Raw genomic sequence first — 24150 nt, 5'->3', positions numbered from 1 at the left:
TATTTAGTTGTCCATTTTGACAAATCAAGAAAGGACAACAAATTTTTTCCTATTATACCCTTATTTACACTTCTTGAAAATTGTAAAAGTGTATGTTGTTTCCCTCCAATTTATTTCACTTGAATTCAAATAAGTGGTTGTAATTTTGAAGTGAAAAGTTGTCATAAGGGTAAAATTGTAACTTCACTGTGCTAATCATTGTTGCCTTAATCTGTGTGCCATTTCTAAAGTGGACAACTAAAAAGGGACGGAGGGAGTAAGTTGTTAGCAGCACGGATACTTAATTAACAGGCGGATGCATAATATAGCAGCGCGAATACTTTAATTAATAACGGGCGGATACTTAAACTAATAAAGTATCCGGTTAAGTTGAATTGGGGGAAATAAGGGATTTTTATATTTTAGTAAAAGAGTAGGGAAATATTGAGAATAGGTAAAGAAGTGTTGTGTATTTAAGTAATTTTTCCTTAATTTTATCATATATCTATTCTTTTTCAAATTACAAAGTTCTCTTAAAATTATAGGATTTCGGAACATTAGAAAACCTGCGTATACATAGCTCACATATTGCAAATAATACATTACTTAATGAGAGGAAATAGGGATGTATCTAAGAGGAGAGATACGAGAGGGGATATGGATGTATCCGAGTGAAGATTTTTGTATTTTTTTTTAAATGGTTGGGAATTTTAGAGATTATGGTAAAATAAAATGGGTATTTATGCATTTTTTTCTTGTATCACTGTCAATACAACAATAACATATCTAATAAAATTTCACTAAGTGAGATTTAAACAGGGTAGAGTATGCGTAGACGTTAGAAGTTATTTCCTTTTCTTTAATATATAGTACTCCCTCCGTCCCATTTTATGTGGCAACATTTGACCGGGCACGGAGTTTAAGAAATAAATGAAGACTTTGAAATGTTTACCAAATTGCTCTTTTAAAAAGTAGACTCAATTTCTCTTTCCTCATAAATGTATTGGAGTATTATTTTAAGATTAAGTGGGACCAACAAGGATAAAAAAGGAATTGTACCTTTAAATACTTTTCATATAAGGAAATGTGACATTCTTTTTGGGACTGACCAAAAAGGAAATGTTGCCACATAAAATGGGACGGAGGGAGTAATATATATCCTTTTTACGTTTAATTGGCTTCTTTCATTTTTCCTTCCTGCTCTTCTTCTCTTCTCATTTGTGCAAAGAAAAAACAAGACAAAAAAATCCAGGAATTTAGTTGTACTGAATGAGGCCACAAATAGTATTATTTGGTGACTCCATTACTGAACAATCCTACAGATTAGGTGGTTGGGGTGCTGCTCTTGCTGATACTTATACTCGCAAGGTTTGTGTTTTTTTTTTTTTTTTTTGAATTTTTTTTCAGTCAAGTTGATCTATTGAATGATTATAGGCATTTTAATGCTATAAAGTCATTGTATTTGATGTATTATTGTAAAAGGCTGATATATTGAATCGTGGCTACGGTGGATACAACACCAGATGGGCATTGTTCTTGCTGCATCATCTATTTCCATTGGTATGTAACCCCATCCTCTTAGAATTTTCCTTTTTGGCACAATTTTTTTGGATCATATTATAATTTAAAGTAGAATATTTGATGGGTTGTAATTATTTAGGATATTTTGTTGGAGTACATTGCTTAATTTGTAATTTTGATGAAGAGTAGGAAGATCAGAAATTTTATTGAATTTGCAAAATTAATGGGCACTAAGAGAAAGAAAGATTTTGTGTTTTTTGTAATCGAACTAGTTGATGGATTCCGTGGATTCACGTAGCTGACCCCAACTTATTTTGGATCACATCCTATACTGCATGGTGATAAGATATTTGGGAGTCGTAATGATTTAGAAGTGTGCTGATGCTAGTAAAGAGTAGTATTTTTCAGCATTAATGCATATGATTGCATATAGGAACTAGCTGACATCCTGGGATGTAAGGTGGAAAGTTCCCCGCTCTTAATTTGGGGCTTCCATTAGGATCAAGAAGGAATGATCAAAGTATTTGGCAAGGTGTCCTGGAAGGGAGCAGTTTTACTCTTGTTAAAAGTATATTGGATGGTATGCTTTACCTATCTTATGTCCCTATTCTTAATGCGAGCTGCAACGGAGAAAAAAATGGAACTCTTTGTGAAGTCAATTCTTTAGGGATATGGTAATGCAGACAAAAATGGCAGGATGCTCCAACACTTCCTGCACTGTTACTTACTGCCAAATCTTTTGATTAGTGTATTTCTGTTGATATTACAGGATGCTCCAACACCTCCTGTTGCTGTCACTATATTTTTTGGAGCGAATGATGCTGCTCTTTTGGGAAGAACCAGTGAAAGACAACATGTCCCACTTGAGGAATATAAGGAAAACCTACGAAAAATGATACAACATTTCAAGGTTTGGAATTTTCTCAATTCAATCATGATTGTTCATTGCTAAATGCCAACTTTTGTACGTGCTAAAATTTCGCTCCTAATTATGTTTGTCTGTGGAGGACTTGTCAAATAATGAAAATGGGAGGATCTGGAAGATGAAAAGGATAGAGTTACTAGTGACAATGATTTTTTTAAGTAGTATTAGGCCAATGCAGCAAAGAAAAAAGTGGAGTATATGCTATGCGGAATAAGTAAAACACAGAGTTACTCAATCCCACCGTTAAAAAGAAAATATTGCATAATTTATAGCTACTTTTTCCACATAATTAGATATAGAAGCATTGCAGCAATTTTTGTTCATATTATGAAGATACTGAAGAATCAAATTGAGCCTCTGATGCTGAGCTGTTATTTAAAGCTTGAAATTTTGTGAACAATATTTTTAAGGTCAGGTTGCTAGTCATTTCTATCTCATGGACTTCCTTGTCCGGCAATTTTGTAATTTGTGAAGCTTCACTACCGATTGTGGTTGTGGATATCCTGTGTTAATCAAATAAATTTATTGTAGGCTACTATATTCTTGAAGGTTGATAGGGTTATTTGCCTCTTAGTCGTACCTTTTGTTCTTCTTCTTGCCCACTTTAGAAGAGGAACACTTATATTGGTGGACTTACTACGAGTATAAGATTCAGATATGAACTTGGCAGGGTATGTGCAATTTTTAGCATATTTGTATTGTATTTTCAAGGTTAATGCAAAGTGAAGATATACATATCAAACCTGTTTGACATGATTACGTCTTGGCAAAGATAAGAATCGGTGTATCATAGAGGAACACATATTCTTCATTAACATCAGAAAGAGTTAGGAGCCAATGCAACACAAAGGAACACATATCCGTTAGTGACATCAGAAAGAATGAAATATCTATTAAACCAAGTTTGGAAGACGCTATGCAAGTTGTGTTATGGTTGTCCATGATGGTATGCAACCTTGCAAGAAAACCTAGTTGCTATGCTAGTTGAAAGACATGCAGATTCTGCCCAATTTTTTGTTCATACTCTTGCTAAAATGGTAGATTTCTATCATAAGTGAGTGACTTCACTTAAAACCCAAATGATTTGCAAAAGGAGAAAAAAGATCATTCAATTTTGCAGGAATATCTTAATTTTACAAACTATTCATTACCACAAATAAATGAGAGAAGTACAATGCAGGAAAATGGGAATGTTAAATTTGGAAGCAGGCTGAGTATTTTCCTAAATTGGCATAAGCAGGCCGAGTATAGATCTGGGTTGAGCTTTGCTCTATTTTGTATATCTCATTCATCTTATTTATAACACAGAAATGCTCCCCGTCAGTGCTAGTATTGCTGATAACTCCACCACCAATTGATGAAGCAGGACGGTTTGAATATGCAAGGTTCGATCCACTTTCTCTTTATTCGTAAAATAAATAAGATGAGGCAACCAATTTCTATTCTGTTTGTTTTTTTTTAAGAAAAATTCTATGGCATCTAAGATGTTGGAGAACTTCTTGACACACCCCGTAGCTCCTTTTAGCAATGGGATAGAACTTTAACTGTTCACAAGCAGAGTAGATAGCAGTATCCATAACTTATCAGCATATAACTGGAGAGATAAGCCAACCTCTCAAACATGAATTGGAGAGAATAATCTAACTTCCATCGAAAAATCCAAAAAAGTGAAAGCAAAAAGAAAGTGGGAATGAGCAAATTGGTTTTTGTGTGCAGTGCCTATTTGAATGATAGATTACAGCTATTGCTGCAAAGACAGCTTCAGTATCATTAGGTACTGTCCATTGTCACGGCTATCAAACAGTACCCATATAGCAGCCCATTATGCAGTTTCACACGGGACCAACCCGACACCAGTGTCCCCTCATCAAAGAGGACATTCCTTTCTATAATTTTTACAGCAACAGTTGAGCAAATGTTCCTTATCATGTACTCTATGGACATCATGTCATATTCTTTGCATTGTTCTTTGGTCATTTTCCTTTTAGCCAATTTTTTCCACTTCGTTTTCCCTCTAAAAGCAAAGCAGTTCAGTTTTAAACATTTGCAAGTGGATCAACTCTATCAGCGAAGCCAAGTTTTTTTTCCTATTTAATTTTTCATTTCATTTATTCAGCTTTTGGTATTGCATGAGTTTAAACATAAGTGTGTCACTGTCAACTGAATAAAATATTCAACTGAATAAAATATTATTGTGTTGGGATATCTTACTTTTCAATTTTAAAAACAGGTCCCTATATGGAGACAAAGCAATGCAATTGCCAGAAAGGACAAATGAAGTTGCCGGAGAGTATGCAAAACAGTGTGTTGAATTGGCAGAGGAGCTAGGTCTCCCTTCTGTCAATCTGTGGTCTAAAATGCAGGAAACCGATGGTTGGCAAAGAAAATTCCTCAGGTAAGTGACAAACTCTGCAGATCCTTTTAAGTAAAAAACTTTGCATAGTTCCATGAATATTTGAAGTTCGTTGTACTATATGGTGTTAGAGGAATGATCATGCCTATATATGTTTTATAAGAATGATTGGGGGTTCAGGGGCATGGGTGGGGGCGATTGACGTTCTTGTTACAACGTTATCAATATACGTGTGTCTGGACAGTTACTCTGCTTAGTACTTGTGCGATATTCTTAGTGGTGAAATGTGAAAATTCTCATTTGTTTTGTTTTATTTTGCTACAGTGATGGCTTACATCTCACTCCAGACGGTAATGCCATTGTTTACCAAGAAGTCATTAAAGTGTTCAATGAAACAAGTCTCTCTGCTGCAAAGATGCCTGCTGATGTCCCTCACCATTCAATAATCGATGGACAAAAGCCCGAGAAGGCCTTCCAGCTACAATGCCCTGCTATCTAATCCTATATTTCAATGAGAAAGAAGCAAAAGGGTATTGTCTTCCCTGACTCCATCAAGCTCAAGAGTGGTAATTGCTTTCAAGTTTCCTAGGTTTCAAAGGATTCAGACAAATGACAGTTGAATTCACACACCTATACTAGTTTTATCAACAAAAGAATGCCTTTCAGATTTGATTTAAATACAGAAACTTCTCTTTGCTTTGATGAACATAAAAATTGTGATGTTTTGGATTGTGTACACAACCTCCTCAACATTATGGTATGAAATGCAACAAGAGTAGAAAGCTCAACTAATGTTTTGTAGTAACAAAATTGCTTTTACTACCAAAAGTGAGGTGAAAGATTGTAAGAGTTGTACATGTCATGACAGGGTAAAATGGGAGGATAAGGTTAAATAATACAAGTTCTAATATTTTAAAATAAATGAAACCGAAAGAGTGTCATATAAGATGAAAAGGAAAAGGTGCGTAATATGGTGAATCATTTTGTTAGAAAAGATCTTGTCAATATTGCCACACCCTTTTTTGTCGGGGTTGTCCATCCAGCGTTTGGTATCAACATTGGAGTCCGACTATATCCTAATTCGCTCTGGGAAGTCCCAAATTAGGGCATGCGTTTTTTCTTTTGATTTTCCATCCGATGTCTGGTATCCACATTGGAGCCTGACTAAATCCGAATTCGATCAGGAAAGTCCACATTTGGGGGGGGGGGGGGGGGGGGGTTTAAGCGCTCCCTAAAAAAGGTTTGCTCTTATCGTCCTCATCCACCGCAACAACCTTTTTTGGTATTCTTCCCTTTAGGATTCAGCATAATCTTGGAAGACATGTTCGCCCTAGTTTCTTTCTTGCCATTTTGTGCATAGATGAATTGGACAATTTAGGCTTATATTCACTTTGCTATAAGCCTAAATTGTCCATTTCTAGGGCTTTATACTGAGTCGAATCAAAGAGTTCATCTCTGTATAAAAAGACAAGAAAGAAAATAGGCGAACATGTCTTTCAAAATTATGCTGAAACCTAAAGGAAAGAACACCACAAAGGTTGCGGCGGCGGATGAGGATAACAAGAACAATCATCTTCAATGCCAATACCACAAACCCAACAAATAAGGGGTGTAACAAATATCACCCTTTTTCGATATATTTTTCCTAGTGATGTGAGAGTTGATATCATACCTCACTTAATATACTTATTTCATCTTCTAATAAAATTTGACCAATAGGCCTTTAAATTGTTTTTTATTTTATTTTAAATAATAATAATAATAAAATACTATAGGTAGCTGCTGAATTAATTCATTATAATGGACTCAACATTACGTTTGCTAAGTCTTACTATGTCATCTATGATAATTTTCTTACTATTAATAACACTTAAATGTTTTTTTTTTAAATAACACTTTAATGTGATAGGGAGTAATTTCCGAATTTACTTCTGCGCAAAAAGCCTATTCGTAGGTACTAAGACAAACATTCTAATTGTCCAATTAAATGGTCAAAGTATTTATTGGTAGACTATAATGGTAAAAAATCTTTATTACATTTAAAGACTATAAAAATATAAAGTACTAAACTAAAACACGAAACATGTTTTTTTTTTACCTATGATAAATTTCTTTTCCAGAAATTAAAATGGGTTTTCAACATAAATTCTCACATATCACTAAATGAATATTTTGACAAAAAAAAAAAATCCATTTTCAAAACATTTATCATATCATTGTATTTTAAATATATGGAAACATTTGGTCATATTTAATTAATGCAAAGGGCCAAAACTAAAATTGAAGAGTAATAAAATTTTGATTTTGAAAATGTATTTAGGAAAATTGTTTTTAAGGAACACTTATCTCAAAATAAACTTTATTATCCTGAGTCAAAAATTTATTAAATTGCAGTCAAGTTTTATTACATTCATTTACACTAAATATAACAAGGAATTGCTACTATTGACTACTGCTTTAATTGAAGAAATGTTATTGACTTATTCTTCAATACTAAGTCAAATTTCATATTATGTGAATTTATCAATTGAAGCAGATATTTAGTGGTACATTTACTATGTCAAATATATTAGTAATTCGTCAGGATTAGCAAATAATTTTATTATTTAACTATTAAATTTATCTATCGCTAATTTCTATTTTTAAACACTAATTTATATATGAATGGAAAAGAAAAAATGAATAAAATATTATATACTAATTTGGAATATCATTCCACCTACTAATTCTTTGTGATAATAAGTTTGGATCTAATTTTAGATACATACAAAATTGACCTGAGTTGATTAGTCACAACAATTCTTGGAAAAGAGAAGTGGTATTGAATTAACTTTTCTTTAATGTATATTTCCATCTATAAAAAAGGTAAAATGTACTTAATAATACATACCCAAGAAAAAAAAGGAAAATTTGACTAAATAAAAAATCAAAGAAAAAAATAGATTTTGTAATCAAATCAGTCAAATTCAAGAAAAAAAATATCTACTTGGGAAATCCAATCATTTATACCTCTATTTAGTAACTACTTTGTTTTAAGTCTAACAAAAACAAGTCTGGTGTTTTAAATTATATTTTACCATTTAGATCACTCATATATAAAAATATCGAATTTAATTTATATATATTGACAATAAAATTTTAACAATCTTGCAATTATTCTATATACATAAAGAAGTTTTTACACATTGATTACATAAAAAAAAAAATATTTAAATAAGCTGGCCACTATAGTTACAAACGCAAATATCACTTGACAAGTCTGTAAAATAATACTAATTGACTTGCTACCACAATTAAAATTCTTTAACAATATAAAATATAAGTAAATAACTCACCTCCTAATTAAAAATTCTTTTTTTTTTATTAATAATATCATAGTATAAAATTAAACTTCAAAAGGTCTAGGTACATTCACATTCAACAATGCAATAAATCTCACTCCTTTACTACCACCATTAAAATAACAAAGAGAAAAGGAAATTAATTATAGATAGCTAGAGAGCTCCATTTTTACCCCTCTAATTCCTCCTTTAATTTATTTTTCTCTCAAACTAATTTTCTTCCAATGGAACTTGATCCATTTTTTATGTCCAACAACAACATGTTGAAACAAGAAAATGATGATTTTTGCTTAGACTCTAAAGATTATCTTCAAGATTTTGAACACCTTGATCATAACTTTTCTAATACTTTCAACAATTTTTCTGAAAATTTTATGATTGATGATAACACCAATGGTACTTATCATGACCCCTTTGATCCATTTTCTAATATTGAGGATAATTTTTCTGCATTAGGGGATTTTAACTTTAGTAATTATGAGCTTAATCCATTTGATCAAGAAAATGGAGAGAGTAGTGGTATCAAAGTCATGAAGAATAATTTTCATGTTGTTGATGGTGTGAATGTGCCTGATGATCAAAGTTCATGTGTCACTGGTGATATTTATCATAACAACTTATCTTCATCTATGAAGAAAAAGCTAGGTGGGGGTAGAGGGAGGCCGAAGAAGTCTAAATCGTCTAAAGGACAATGGACGATTGAAGAAGACAGGTAAGTAACCATATCTCGACTATTGAATTATATCATCATCTCATCAGAGTGCATATGTACTTTTAGTTACTTATTTATGTTATAACCAATGAATTATATCAGAAACCGTGCCTAGATTGTTACAATTTTTTTTGTGCCCTTAAAAACTTGCTTTGGTTTATTTTCTATATTTTAAAGAAATTAATTGATATTTTTTTCCAAATAGTAATAATAGCTTTATATTTTTTGTGAAGGCTTTTGATCCATTTGGTAGAGAAATTTGGAATTAGAAAATGGTCTCAAATTGCTCAAATGCTCAAAGGGAGGATAGGCAAGCAATGTAGGGAGAGGTGGCACAACCATCTCAGGCCTGATATAAAAGTAAGTATTTAACATTTCTTTCTTATTAATAAATTATTTCTTTGCAATTAATAATTTTAATCTTGCTTTCTGTTTTGGATCTTCTCTTAATATTAAAACATTATTGTTTCATCTTTTTGTTAAATGCAAGTTTATCACATCCCTCATAAAGGTTTTTTCTTTTTGATTGTTGTTTCTACATATGTGCCTGTGGTGGATTTTGTTTCTTTTATACCATGCGTGCATTTTTTCGATCATGGTTTAAAGATCGATTTCTTTTGAACAAACTGAATATTTTATTAGAAAATGTTAGACGGTGAGCTAAAATTTTATAAGTTAATTATTTCAAATGTTAGACGATACTCCAATATTTTGTCGATAAGGTTGATCAATAAATGAGAAAAAAATAAAACCAAAATCTAATGTTTTTTGGAAGGATAATTTTTCAAAAGCTACATTTGCACAACTATTAAAAATATATAGACAAAATCTAAATGCTAGTGTAAAGGGGGGAGATTTGCATAAATCAACAACTTACATACAAGTATAAAGATTTTTTACTACTATCACTATAGTTTTACCTAAATAGCATGTTAATTGCCATTTTTATCCTTTTAAATTTAAATCTATATGTAAGTACCTTATAAATTATCTGAATGTGTTAGACTGTCAGTGCATAAAACTTAAATTTTGTGTTGTCCAGAAAGATTTTTGGACGGAGGAGGAAGATAGGATCTTAATCCAAGCCCATGGTGAAGTTGGAAATAAATGGGCAGAAATTGCAAAGAGACTTCCTGGAAGAACTGAGAATTCAATTAAGAATCATTGGAATGCAACAAAAAGAAGGCAATTTTCAAGAAGAAAATGTCGTACCAAATGGCCAAGACCTAGTTCCCTCCTTCAAAATTACATCAAAAGTTTGAATTTAGAAAAAGGAAGCACCAAAAAGAGCAATGACACAAATCCCAATGGTCGCGTTGATTTGATCAGTCCTGTTGAGTTGTCTAATTATCCAGGAGGCTTAAGCTACACAAGTTCAATCCATGAAAAGAGAAATGAAAATTTGGTCAACATGCCTAATAAGTGCCATGCTAAGGTATCACCTAAGCCAGAAGCTATTGAATTTTGTCAAGGCAATAATAATAATATTGGTGATTTTGATTTGAGTGAAGTCCCAGAATTTACATTGGATGATAATTTTTTCATGGAAGAAATTAATATTCCTCATGTTGGTTCTTCATCTAATATGGTTAATGAGAATAATTATGAGAAATGCATGGGAATGGAGATTATGCCTTATTATGAAGTGCCAACATTGATGCAAGGTGAAGTCAACAAGGAGATTGATTTGATGGAGATGATTTCTAGAGTTAATTAATTATTAATCCATAGATATTATAATGTTTTAGAAGATTTATACAAGTTTAAATATTAAGTATGACAAAAATAAGTGTACTAGTTAATAGGGAGTGATAATGTTTCCTTGTGTTGTTTTATGTTAATTCTACCAACTTTATGTAGTTAAAGACTCTAGTTAATATATCATACATTGTGTCTTATGTATAATTCTTTGGAGAAGTTGTTTTTCTAAAGAAACTTGCCTTTTCTAGAATTCAAAAATATTGACCAATCAAATATTAACAAAATTGAAAACACATTTTCTTAAAAATATTTTTCTTAACACATCTAAAAAGATTCTGTTTTTCACATTTTTTTCAATCTACGTGACTTGCTCCACTTTTGCAAATACAAATGATAATTGAACTTTTGTGTTATATTATGCATTAAGTGAACTTACCAATATGTAAATTTAAAGGATCATTTAGCTCTTTTACTTTAACTAGTTTGATACACGTAAGTTGCACATGAATATCAAATCATGTATAATATTATTTTTAAAAATAATGTCAATATTATTAAATAGTGGATGTCAACTTTCTTTTAATTACTACTGCAAATTGTCAAATCAACATCCGAAAAACGCCTATAACTATTTATAATATAAAGTTAGATATAGATAAGGTGATTTGACACTTCTCTATGACCTTCAATATAATCTAATACAATATATAATATGAAAGATATATTTAATTTGGTGTTTTAAGTTGGGGGGGATTATAATAATTTAACATTTAAGTTAGGTAGTTCATACTTTTAAGGTAGTATAGATACAGATTTATCTAATTTTAATTTGATATGAAATTTTAATAAATAAAGGATATGTACAATATATAAAAATGTCTTTTAACTTTATGGTCTTAAACATGTCCAAAAAAAAGAGCATTCAATATTTAACTGAATAAAAATAAAAGTACAACAATTAAATAGGAAACAAAGGAGTACTTATTAAATCTAGGTTGGACTCTTCAAACAAGTTTGATCAAATCTTTTTTCTCCAATAGTTTGAGGCTTTTCATAACTTGAACACCAAGTTGTAGTTTGTGCAACATAAAATCATTGAACTTCTTGTCAAGTAGAAGTTGTTGCAAAAGTATATTTATGGCAATGAAAATGAGTACATATTAATTATCTAGATAGTCTTCTTGTTTGAAGTTGCGTTATTCCATTCTCTTTGTTTCATCATTTTTTGTTGATCTGTCTAATTTATCCACAAAAAATATTGTAATTGCATAATTGAACAATTCTCACAGTCTGCCTTGTTTTAAGAAGAAGAATAATAGAAAACTTACAAAATTCGTAGATTAAAAATTTAAGAAAAATCCTCTATTTATAAAAAACAAATGATAGTATGAACGAAATTGGCTGATTGAAAGAAATGAACAACTTAGTTGGGTTAAAAGGGTAGTGGGTGGGTGGATGGGTTGGGTTATCACATTAGGGCGGGTCAAATTGAAATTGAATTTCATAATACATAAATATGTCATTTAATTTGTCTTGCATTTATACCCTCTAACTTTTGTGCACAAGTAGACACTTGCATTTGTATAAAATTTAATAAGTAGGCATACATGTCCTACGTGACATAATACATATAAGATGTCACGTAGAACGCAAATTGGCCATGTATGACACATGTATCTATTTGTTCAATTTTATACAAGTTTAAGTGTCTACTTGTGCACACTCAAAATGGGCATACATACAAGATGAAGCCAAGTTAAAAGACACATTTATCTATTATGCCTTATAATAAAGTCAGACAGATTAGGTGACTTGGATCATTTAAATGGATGGTTGTTTGAGTCTTTAGTGAAGAGTGACACAGGGTCTTTTGAAAACAATATTTTTACTTTCACGAGGTAATGATAAAATCTGCATACATTTTATCATCTTAGACTCTACTCGTAGAATTTCACTTCATTTATTGTTGTTGTAGTGAAAAGTGATATGAATGCTCATGTTGTATCATGATGAAGGTATAAATAGAATCAACTATTAATGGATGACATGACTGGATCATTTATGATAGATAACATATTTGAGTCTCTATTTTATTTTACATGATACTTTTTCTTTATGGTTAATTCAAAAAGATTAGATACCTTTTTTATTTGGCATAATACATAAACGTGTTCTTTAACTTGTCTTCATTTCACATTTATACGCTTTAATTTTGAATGCACAAATAGACACTTAAACTTGTATAAATTTGAACAAGTAGATAATATACGTAAAAAATCACGTAAGACACAAATTGCTACATAGAATGCTGCATATAGCAAAGGAAGTTGTTGATTCTTTCAAATTTCGTTTCTTGCTTTGAGTTAACTACTTTGAATTGTATACATTTACATAAAAATCCACATATTTGTATTATAGAAATTGTTTTATGCTAGCCAATTGTATCTTTGTAAAACGTACTGACCCTACTTATCCTGCTCAGGGTCCAACTTAAGTAGAAGAGCTACATAGAATTTTTTTTAATTTCAGGATCGAATCCAAGAACTCTGGTTAAAGAGTGGAGGAATTCTCATTCATCCTACCATTTTCTCGATAAGCCAAGAAGGGTTCAAAACTATACAATGTGATATTTCTCACTTTTTCAAGAGCTACAAACTAGTTTCAACTATAAAGTAAGCAATCAATACAAATGTTAGGGACCAAAGATTATATCAATAAGTAGGTTATATATCAATATACTTTTGCTACATCAAAGTGTTCAAAGGTTGATTTGGAAATCTGACATAGGCAACACCGTGAAGAAGTTCCTTTAAAAAGCCCATCAAGGTGCTGAGATGGATTACTGAAATTGCACCAGAATTCACATCAAGAGTTTCCACTCTAGGAAGCTCATATAATATTGGATGACCAGTCTACTATGATAATATTCACATCAAGGTGCTCAGATGGATTACTATTTTGGAGAAATGATTCTCAAAACTTAAATTTTCAGTATAAAAACATGATCAGGAGACAACGATATAAACTGAAATCATAAAAAAAATAGAACAAGCTGGCTTACATGATGATTAGAGAATGAACAGAGTGTTACTTAGACATGAAGAACTACTAATAACTCCTTAGATACTGACAAGTGCAATCCAAACCTTGTTTATCGGCTCAATCCAGTTTAAAACATTAAGTAACAGATGTTAAGTATATTGCGATTAGTACAAACAATAGTGGCTAAAGGTTATCTATAAGAAAAGATAAGTGAAACTTGCGGAGAGGATCTTGGAAAACTCAGGAGCTCCTGTTCCATATCCGGACTCCTTTTGCTTCCGGCAACAATGACAAACTTTTCTAGCACAATTGCATGCTTGAGCAAATATTTTACCAACGGCAGCACAGACCCAGAAAAGTTCAGGATCTTGATGGTTTTCAGATGTGGAAATAAGCCGTTAAAATTATGTGTCTCAAACCTCTTGGACTGTTCATCCTTATTTGAGTACTTCAACAGATGGTCATGTATGAAAGAATCCATATATTAACCTATATTATTATCCTTATATAGAAACAGGAAGCCAAGGAGTTGATTGTGGATAAAATAAAAAGGTGATGAATTTTTAAATTGAAGGAACATCTAGTGCTTAGCAAATGTCACAATGTGGTACATGGAAGCAATAAAAAGATGTTCAAAGCATCTGATCATTTATACCCCTCACGCGAAGGTGTGCACTATCAAATAGCTTTTTTCCAACAACTATAAAAAGTTAACTCATAGAGTCTATTTTGATGGTGACAACTTGAATCAAAGCAACACATGCTGAACTGTTTTATAAAGGGAAAAATAAATCAAGGCAACAAAAAGCTTTTTGAACATCTTTCAAGAAAAAGGAATAACTAATAAGCATGCAGCTGCAACAGATTTAACAAAGAGAAATCATAAACTTTTGAGACTAGAAAAGAAGAATTTGAACAAGAAAATATGACTGGAGCATTTGCACTTTCCTATGGGCTTAAATGGTGTCTTGAACGTTGTACTAGAAGCATTTGGGTGGAAGCCATCTCCTTACTTATTGTGAATGTTATCAAGCGATCGAGTTGCAAAACCTTATTGACAATGTGAACCTATTATTGAAAAGACTAAAGAGTTGATTCAGAAGTCGAGGTGACACACTATTACAGAGAAGCGAATGGTGTGGCTGATTCTTTAGTTGGATACAATCACCTATTGGACGCAAAGAGGGTTGACACAGCTACCTTCCTAATTATATCTTTTTGTGACATGCTGCTTGAGCAAAATCCTCACTTTTTCTCCTTTTTTCAAGCTCTTATGTAAACAATGCATAAGGAAGCAAACAAGTCTCCACAAATTAGAAGCTATTATATAGTTCATTAAGTACTTACAAATCTGTCAAATCCCCCTCCTTGTAACCTTTTAGCATTATCTATGAAGTATACCACAAAGGTGATTTTTCATTAAGTTTTGTGATTTCTTTCCTAGTCCACTGGATATCAGAAATATGTGGATATATATCGTCTTCTTCTTCCATTAATAGTTGTTTGATATCAATAACATGAAGTAACAAAAATAAAGGTCCAAAGGGACCTTACTCTTGATATTTTGTATCCGTCAATGACAAAAGTCTCAAGATCCGATGAACTCTATAGAAAACAACAAATTCCAGGAAAATTCAATTGGTCCAACTCTGAGCTAAGACATAAGAATTTCCAGCTTGATGGTGGAGGCTTCCACCCTTCCAATTCCAGTATGGACAGGTACTTATAAACCAAATAGAGAAACCAGAATATGTCAAAACAAGGAAATGCTGCATACTTAATAGGGACATGCAAATTGTTAAACAGTGTGCAAGGTTGGTTTGGAGATCCAAAAATGGACTTTGAAAAACCATTCACATGACCAAAATATTATGATCAACATAAATGAATTGCAAACTATTTTATTCTCAGCATTCATCATCCAAAATTTTATCCAAAAGATCTTGTTTCAATCACCTGACACTTTGCAACTAGATCAGTACAAGTATGTAATTATTTAGTACTTACCAACTTCATTATCAGATTATCCTAAACATACTGTCACTACCAATGTTAATAAACTAATGAATTTAACTGCAAATAAGAAGTCCCAAATTGGGAAAAAATAATATTCAGAATTTTCGATAGTGAAGAGTATGAATAAACCTCAATGCACCAGTGACCTAATTTAAGCTTCTGGACATGGGCAACGCTGTGAAAAAGTTCCTTCAAACAGGCAGACTCCTTTCTCTGCAATGGGTCTTGCTCTTCAAAATCAAAATTAAGGACCACAGTGACAAGCGAAGCCACATTTCTCAAGTATATCCCACGGCAGGACCCCAATATTTTCAAATTTTTTATATATGGGGCTATTATTTCAAACCATACATCACATTCATCAGTTTCTAAGTTGTCTATGATCAATTTTCTGGACTTCACATTGCTGATTTCCAGGCGATGAAATCCCCAAAAATGGTCCAATTGCAAGCACTCCAAGTTAGGGCAACCAGATAATATCTTTTTCATTGCTCCATCTGTCAGATATGAGTATCCAATTGAAAGAGAAATGATACCACTCCAGTTCACATTAGCCAAGGGGTTCAATTCCATACATAACTGTATATCAAACTTTTTCCAGGACGTATTCTTATATGCGAACTGAGGAAACTTATATACACCTTCACTTATAAGTTTAAAATGTTCAACATTTGCTAGTTCACTTGCAAAATACACCCATAAATCGACGTCTTTAACAAATTTCTATGAGTCGCGAATATCGAATACTACACTAAATTTTCTGATTTTGTGACAAGACCTCCAATAATGAAGCTCCCTATTGGTGGAATTCAAGTAATCAAGAACATCCCTTTCCCACTTACCAGGTTTGGTGGAATAACAATCATCGGGGAATCGGATTTTAAGTGATACTGGAACAGACTTCCAAAGAAACTGCCATCGCTTAGATTATTAGCTGGTTCTCACAACTTTTTCTGTCTTCACGCAACATAGAGAGAATGTGAATTAGAATTGAGTCGGGCAAATCGTTGAGGTCTTCTCTCTGCTTCATCTTCTTCGCCATTGGAGATTGGAGATTGGAGATTGGAGAAGGAGAAATGAAAACTAATTTTGGTTTGGTTATCACATTAGGGCGGGTCAAATTTAAATTGGGCATAATACATAAATATATTATTTAACTCGGACTCAAATTATATTTATGCCCTCCAACTTTGAATATACATAATTATGTATTTAAACTTGTATAAAATTGAACAAATAGACACACATGTCCTACGTGGCGTCCTACTTAATAATTTGTGTCCTACGTGATGTCCTACATGTATTATGTCACATAGGACTCATGTGCTTACTTGTTCAAAATTATACAAGTTTAAGTGTCTATTTGTACATACCCAAAGTTGAAGGGCATAAATATAAAATAAATTGAAGTTAAATGACACATTTATGTATAATGCCTTTAAATTGAGAGGGTTGTTAAGGACATTTTGGTCAATTTTATTTTTTTTGTGATATCTCTATTTTAGTTTTTTTTTTTTTTTTTTTGTTCTTCATATTTTAACATAATACTATCCTTTAATGACTCTTCCTTTAGTAAGAGACTCATATGAATTGTACTAATGAGCAACCCGCCACTCTTCTTCCTTAGGACTATAGGAATATGTGAAGTTCCCATAAAACCTTCATTCACAAGGCATTGATTGACTAACACACTCATAGTTAGATTTAAACGCCACGAATGTTTTCATATTTGTGGAGCAATTAAACATTGTTGAAGTGGACTGCCCATGATATTTAGGTGCTTAACATCACCATCTTCATCAAAGGAAAAATGTTGGTTATGAAACAATCCTAGTGCAACATTTGAAAATTTTATATTAATCATGAACAAGAACAATATCGTTATTGAAGTGATAATTGTTATAACGGAAAATGACCAAAAATACTCCTCATCCATCTATTTGGCTAAAAATACCCCTCAATCCACCTTTTCGCTGTTCTCTAATCTAGCATGACCCGTTGGATCATGGAGGAAAGGTGAACTTTTAGGCTACCCAAATGGATTGTCCCTTGAACTCATATCATACAATCCTTCAGAGGCGTATTCAGAATTTTGAGATGATGGGTGTACTGTTATAAAAAAGGTTGATCTATGATATAAATTTGATCGGTTCGACATTTAGATTTTTACTACAAAAAACCGTTAAATTTTAAAATTATAACACCAATTACTACTTAAAGAAGTGTTATCTAATTTTAGAAAGAAAAATAAACAAGATAAATATAGAATTCAAATTTCTAACCTCGCGAAGAGATGTACACTCAGTCATAATCGCATTATGTGATACTTCAAGTGTGGATTTACACATCTATATTTTAATTATTTTTTAAAAATATAACACTACTATAGATGATCTTGAGAGGGGACCATGGGTTCACGTGAACCCGGTGACCCCCTTAGATACACCTCTGCAATCCTTATACAAAAAGAACTCAGAGCTTTCAAAGGAGAATTTCAGAGGATAGATTTAAAGTCATAAATTATGTCGCAAGCCTAGAATCCGTGGAGGGTAGTTAAGTAGACTCTAGAGATTTGAAGTTTGATATTGTTGGTTTGTTGCCATTTCGTTCTTTATGCTGATCATTTTGATCTTTAGATAAGTCATAACTTTCAGAAAAATCACAATCATTCGGAAATGTCATAACTCATCGAACAAGTCACAACACTTTAAAAAATGTCACAGCCTTTCGAAAAAGTCACTACCAATCAATGTAGCTATGTGTCAGTTTTTAATATAATATAGAACAAATAAAAAAAAAATATAACATAAAATATATATATATATATATATATATACTAAATTGGGTGTCTTAAGTTTGTTGTATTATAGTAAATTAACATTTATGGAGTTCAAGTCCACTAAAGTCAGAAAAAAAGTAAAGGTTCCACCGAGACTTGAACTCGGGTTACTGGATTCAGAGTCCAATGTCCTGACCACTAGACCATGGAACCGAATTTGCTAATTTCTCGGAACTTAATTTACAAATTGACAATTTCAATCAATTTTAAATGAAGCCAAACTTTGGACATTTTTATTGAAGTTTTTCTTTTCAAGACTAATTTTCAAACATTTTTTTTTATTGAAGTACATGTAAAAAGTAGCTAAAACTACAGTCACGTGTGTGTGAAGTGTTTATTCCCCAAAACAAGGTATTGGAATTTCAACAACTCAGCATTCAAATCTACTTCAAGTAAGTTCAAATTTGAAGCATAATTTTCATATATCATAAATAACAAACTACAATGATTAATCTTTCAAAACAATAACAAATCGAACAAACTCATTTGACATCGTTTTAATTTTGTATGACTAAAATACATGTAAAAATTGACTAAAACTTCATTCATGTGCATCTAAACTCTGAAGTGCAATTGAATTATTTTCCCCAAAAAAATTATTCTTAAAATTTTAACAATTTGATACTGAACTTACTCAAAATATTTAAAACATAAATTTCATATATTACTAATAATATATATTTTAAAGAAGCTAAATGTTATTTTGAAAAAAGTGGATACTTTTTAAATGAGGACCACCAACTGGTTACCAGTGAAAATAGATATAGGTAATATAAAGCCCATTAACATATATTAGCTCTAGCCCAAGTCCACTAATTGCCTAACCCTAAGTTTCACTACAAAACCCAATCTCTTCGTACATCAAAGGGTTATTCAACGGCGTCAGTCTTCTCTGCTATTTCTGTTCGATTCTCCGCCGGCGACAATGGTAAGTGATATCATGCAATGTATTTTGCTCTGGAAATTGCTTAGGATTAAGTGATATATCGAGAATTTATTACAATTTTCTGAAATTGAAAGAGAAAAGTAGCAGATCTTTACTAATCATTTCGTATAGAAGTATGCTGCTAGTTTGATTTTGTATAATTGTATGTGTTTCATTGAATCTAGTAATGTTTTGATGTGTTATTGATGGATTTATGAATGTTGAATTTTTGAAGGTGAACGTTCCTAAGACAAAGAAGACTTACTGCAAGTCGAAGGAGTGCAAGAAGCACACCTTGCATAAGGTTACGCAATACAAAAAGGGGAAAGATAGCTTAGCTGCTCAAGGAAAGCGTCGTTATGATCGCAAGCAGTCAGGTTATGGTGGACAAACAAAGCCCGTCTTTCACAAAAAGGTGAGAAACATTCTCTAGCATGTATACAACTTCTATGTTTCAATTCCAAATTACTGCGTATTGGCTATATGATCTAGAAGATACATTTCCACTGGTATCAATCTAATAATCCAATTTTTAAGTGAGGTAGCTAATTCTATAAATAGTCATTTACAACAACATATGCAGTGTCGTCCACAAAGCTAGGTCTGGGTAGTGTAGTCTGTGTAGACCACCTACCTCTTACAAGTAGATAGGCTGTGTCCGATAGACCCATGTCTCATCACAAAACAGTCCAACACAGTCCCGAGAAAGAAGTAACGGAAGTACAAGGAACAACGATTATAGCAAACAGCAGATATTAACCGAACAAAAACTACAATTAAACAACATTATATGAGCTATACTGGGGAGGTAGTTAGCTTAGTGTAGTTTAAAGCTCAATTGTAAAGTTTATGCCCAGTTTCGGCTTTTGAAACTACCCCCTGTGGGGCTGTAAATCCCACCTCATCATGCTCTGCTGATGAGTTTTGACGTGAATATAAAGTTACCTTTATCAAAAAACATTATATGAGCTATACTGCATTAAATAATCATTTACCTGTTTGGATAAAACTGATCATTGGCATCGCAAAACTTTGGTTACAAATTAAGACAGGTACAAATTAGTCTATGTCTTTAAATACTGTAAGTCCTAAACTGTTTAGATAGTATGGTTTTTTGTAGATATTATATTTTAGAATATCACCATCTGTAAATTAAAAGAAATATGAGATTCATTACACATAATGTATGTTTTGTATAAAAATAATGAAGATTTTGAGACTCTTGATTAAAAATATCATTACTATAGTATTTTTTTTATATAAAATATTTGCTAAAATTTGAATAGTGTCAAAAAGGATTGTTGATCTAAGTAGCTTTGTTATAATGTTAGGTAGTTTCTCTATTTTTGAAGTATGCTTTGTTATAATGTTCACGTATATATGCAATAATATTGTTCCGTTAGAGTTCTCTTCTTGATGTTTGAGATTTTGAAGTGAGTGGCTACCAAATGATATGGATTTTGAGGCTTCCATCTCTTATGTGATATTAGTCTCCCAATTATCACATCTTGTTCATTGATGATTTAAAGTGCATTGAGGCAAATGCGTTTGTGTTGGAATTAATTTGAGGTTAAAAGATATTGACCTAATCGTCTCACTTTTAGTGATAACAGCGCTCTAAATACATTTCTGTTAGCTTAACAAAAGAAGTTCTTGTTTGATTTTCTTGCCAAATACATTAATTGTTTATTTTTAGTTTTAGTACTTATATTCAAACATATAAGTTCCTATTCATGAATAAATTAGCTTCAACACTTGAACGGGGGTGGTTCAACATTCAGTGTTTAAATTAAACTTCAAGGCCCGCTAAGCCAAACATGCTCTGGATCTCTGTCAATCCAATAATTAATGAACATTTGATAGTTAGTGACTTAATAGAAAGATGGAATATTAGTCATTTGATAAAATGAGAAAGAGGGAGAGAATGAGTTTTCCAATGATTAAGCACCATAGTCTGTATGTGGGCATGTTTGATATTCAAGGCTTGTTTCTTTATCACTGATTTGTTTTTATCTTTCTTTCGCCTTTCCAAACCAGGCAAAGACCACAAAGAAGATTGTCTTGAGATTGCAATGCCAAGGTTGCAAACATGTGTCGCAACACCCAATCAAGGTTGGTTACTGATAAATCTCTACTCTGCAGTTTCATTTTCATTATTATATATATATAAAAAATATTCATTGTTCTTGATGTTGTGCAGAGATGCAAGCATTTTGAGATTGGCGGAGACAAGAAAGGAAAAGGAACCTCTCTTTTCTAGATTGCCTGTGAAGCAGAATTTGATCTTTCTCTTCTGTTCTATTCACTGTTCAGATATTTTTGTTATATTGAATGTAGTCAAGGAGTTTATGTTATCAATTCACGATTAATTGTGTGCTCAATCAGTGATATTATCTGGAGATGAAATGAATATTTCAAGTTTTTGATCTAGCAGTTTTGATTGTCTTGTTGATGCAATGATGCTTAAGCTTTGGCAAGAAAGTTCAACCGATGTACTGTCCTTGAATACATCAATTCGAACATTGGTGTTGTATTGTTTATTTAGCTACTTAAAAGTACACCAGTCACCAAAGTAGAATCCGTAGTGGAAGTTACATTTGTTGCAAGGTATTTCTGGTTTTCCTCTCCCTTGCTCTCGGTAACTTGGAAATGCTGTGATTAGTTCTTCTTTGAGTAAATATCTCAAAAGGTCCCTCGAACTTGAGCCCGAATGTTGAATCCACTTTTTTTATTCTTTCTCTTTCCTCCCTTATTCTAAAAAGGGAAAAAAGAGAAAAGAGGGGGAGAGGGATTCATATTGGCCATCAAGCTATTTTGTGGTGGTAGGGGACCAGACTGATGTTTGCTGCGGTTATTGTCCGCAGGGTATGTGACAACCCACAAGTTAACTAGTGCTGAGCCAATTTTTAGAAATTATATAGTAAAGTCATTCAATTTTGTTTTGTAACAATAAAATCACTCATTCAAATTTTTAATAAAAAAAAAAATCTGACTTGACAAATGAATTTATATATATATATATATATTATTATTTTTATTTGTTTTGTTTTTTATATAGAGAAAATCTAAAAATAATATAAAAAGAACTTTTCAGAATAATTTTCTTCATTTCATATTATATTTTCTCATCCGATCATCATATGTTAAGTTTTCTTGATTGATAGTGAACTCAAAGGTAAACGTAACTGCCACAAAATTCTATCATTACCTTTGAGTTCGTTATATTATTTTTATATTTACTAAAATTCTGTCAGTTTTATTATGGATTAAAATTAAAAGATTATAGATAATTAATTAGTACTAAAAAGATGTTTAGTATCTCTCCTGTAAACTTGAGCTGCAAGAAACAATTAATAGTGCTGAGACTTTTGATCCCAATAAAAGTGAATTCATTTGATACGACATATATTTTAGGTCCAAATTAATTTGGAAAACTTATACTAAGACCTTAAGAAAAGGAAAATAGGTGGAAGTTGTATTGCTTGTGAATCAAGCTTGACTGTCTTTTCCAGCCCAAGGATGTTTAGGATGTGGACTCTTCACCGACACTTAAAACAAAGAAAGAGCAATATGCGTTTTCTCCATAGGCATTATGGCGTGTACGCGTTACTATACGCGTAACTATTTAACCGTCTCGCTTTCTCTATCTATGCCCACCTCACATTGCCTTATCACCCAACACTTTCCTTACTATTTCTCTTTTTCCATGTCACCATTCAAGTCCATAACACGTATTGTTTAACACACCTCACGGATCTGTCCTTTAACCCTACTCATACCTACTAATTTTAATTCATGCAACAACACCTTTTAATTTCTCGTGGTTGAAGGAACATATAATCGTTGGTAGGAGTGGTGAGTGTATAAAAAAATTGGTATGCTAATTTAATATTGATCGGACATAACAAGAAACTAAAAGAGAACACATTTCTTGAGTCAATACAATCATCGTTGAGCTAATGATATTATCTCGAAGACTTGCAATTTTAGTATCATTTCAATTACCTAAATCTTTGCAAAGTGCAATATTTCTTTTTTTAAAATATCTATACATTTTTGGGTTTATCAAGAAAAAAACAACCAATCCAACACAAAATCCACCAACACAAAGAGGTGGGTCCTCACTTGCCACCTCCTCTCTATGCCATTTGAAAATTCAAAAGACTAAAAAAGACTACTCCTACAAACTATGCAGGAAAAAGGTAACATATGTTGTGTCTTAGAACCTGTTTGGATGGGCTTTTAAGTTGGTCAAACTGGCTTAAAAATCAGTTTTTGACTTATTTGAGTGTTTGACAATTATCAAAATGACTTATTTTAAGTCAAAAATGACTTATTTTAAGCCAAAAGCTAAAAGCTAGGGGGGGGGGGGGGTTTTTTTTTTTTTAACTTAAAAGCCCTTTTATGTTGACCAAGTATATTACCTTTTTGCCCTTAATTATTTTATACAATTTCCAAATTGCCCATATTGAATTATTATTATTATTATTATTATTATTATTATTATTATTATTATTATTATTATATTACTCCCTCCGTCCCTATTTACTTGTCCATATTTCCTTTTTTAGTTGTCCCTATTTAGTTGTCCATTTTGACAAATCAAGAAAGGACAACAAATTTTTTCCTATTATACCCTTATTTACACTTCTTGAAAATTGTAAAAGTGTATGTTGTTTCCCTCCAATTTATTTCACTTGAATTCAAATAAGTGGTTGTAATTTTGAAGTGAAAAGTTGTCATAAGGGTAAAATTGTAACTTCACTGTGCTAATCATTGTTGCCTTAATCTGTGTG

The 24150-nt window shown here is 32.0% G+C and overlaps 3 protein-coding genes, 1 non-coding gene and 1 pseudogene across 4 annotated transcripts; 3 read left to right on the top strand and 2 right to left on the bottom strand.

Annotated features, from left to right (window-relative positions):
- Nucleotides 1-1132: 1132 nt before the first annotated feature.
- Nucleotides 1133-5484, top strand: LOC125872192 (GDSL esterase/lipase At5g62930). The gene is made up of 6 exons (XM_049552895.1): nucleotides 1133-1347; nucleotides 1462-1539; nucleotides 2270-2410; nucleotides 3734-3810; nucleotides 4656-4820; nucleotides 5103-5484. The coding sequence occupies exons 1-6, from the start codon at nucleotides 1249-1251 to the stop codon at nucleotides 5275-5277; spliced, it is 735 nt and encodes a 244-aa protein (XP_049408852.1). The 5' UTR covers nucleotides 1133-1248; the 3' UTR covers nucleotides 5278-5484.
- Nucleotides 5485-8343: 2859 nt separating this feature from the next.
- Nucleotides 8344-10548, top strand: LOC125872518 (transcription factor MYB98-like). The gene is made up of 3 exons (XM_049553250.1): nucleotides 8344-8831; nucleotides 9065-9191; nucleotides 9874-10548. Exons 1-3 carry the CDS (start codon nucleotides 8344-8346, stop codon nucleotides 10546-10548), a joined length of 1290 nt encoding a protein of 429 aa, XP_049409207.1.
- Nucleotides 10549-13764: 3216 nt separating this feature from the next.
- Nucleotides 13765-16509, bottom strand: LOC125872517 (uncharacterized; annotated as a pseudogene).
- A 2001-nt stretch (nucleotides 16510-18510) lies between these two features.
- Nucleotides 18511-18582, bottom strand: TRNAQ-CUG (transfer RNA glutamine (anticodon CUG)). Its single transcript has one exon. It is a non-coding gene; the product is annotated as a tRNA-Gln (tRNA).
- A 653-nt stretch (nucleotides 18583-19235) lies between these two features.
- On the top strand, nucleotides 19236-21784 carry LOC125872199 (60S ribosomal protein L44). Its single transcript, XM_049552903.1, has 4 exons — nucleotides 19236-19357; nucleotides 19590-19769; nucleotides 21392-21466; nucleotides 21555-21784. Exons 1-4 carry the CDS (start codon nucleotides 19355-19357, stop codon nucleotides 21612-21614), a joined length of 318 nt encoding a protein of 105 aa, XP_049408860.1. The 5' UTR covers nucleotides 19236-19354; the 3' UTR covers nucleotides 21615-21784.
- The last annotated feature ends 2366 nt before the right edge of the window (nucleotides 21785-24150 follow it).

The sequence above is a fragment of the Solanum stenotomum genome, chromosome 8 (assembly GCF_019186545.1).
Source record: "Solanum stenotomum isolate F172 chromosome 8, ASM1918654v1, whole genome shotgun sequence".
NCBI lineage: Eukaryota > Viridiplantae > Streptophyta > Magnoliopsida > Solanales > Solanaceae > Solanum > Solanum stenotomum.
Note: the sequence above shows the minus strand (reverse complement) of the source record. Positions and strands in the feature narration are given on the sequence as shown.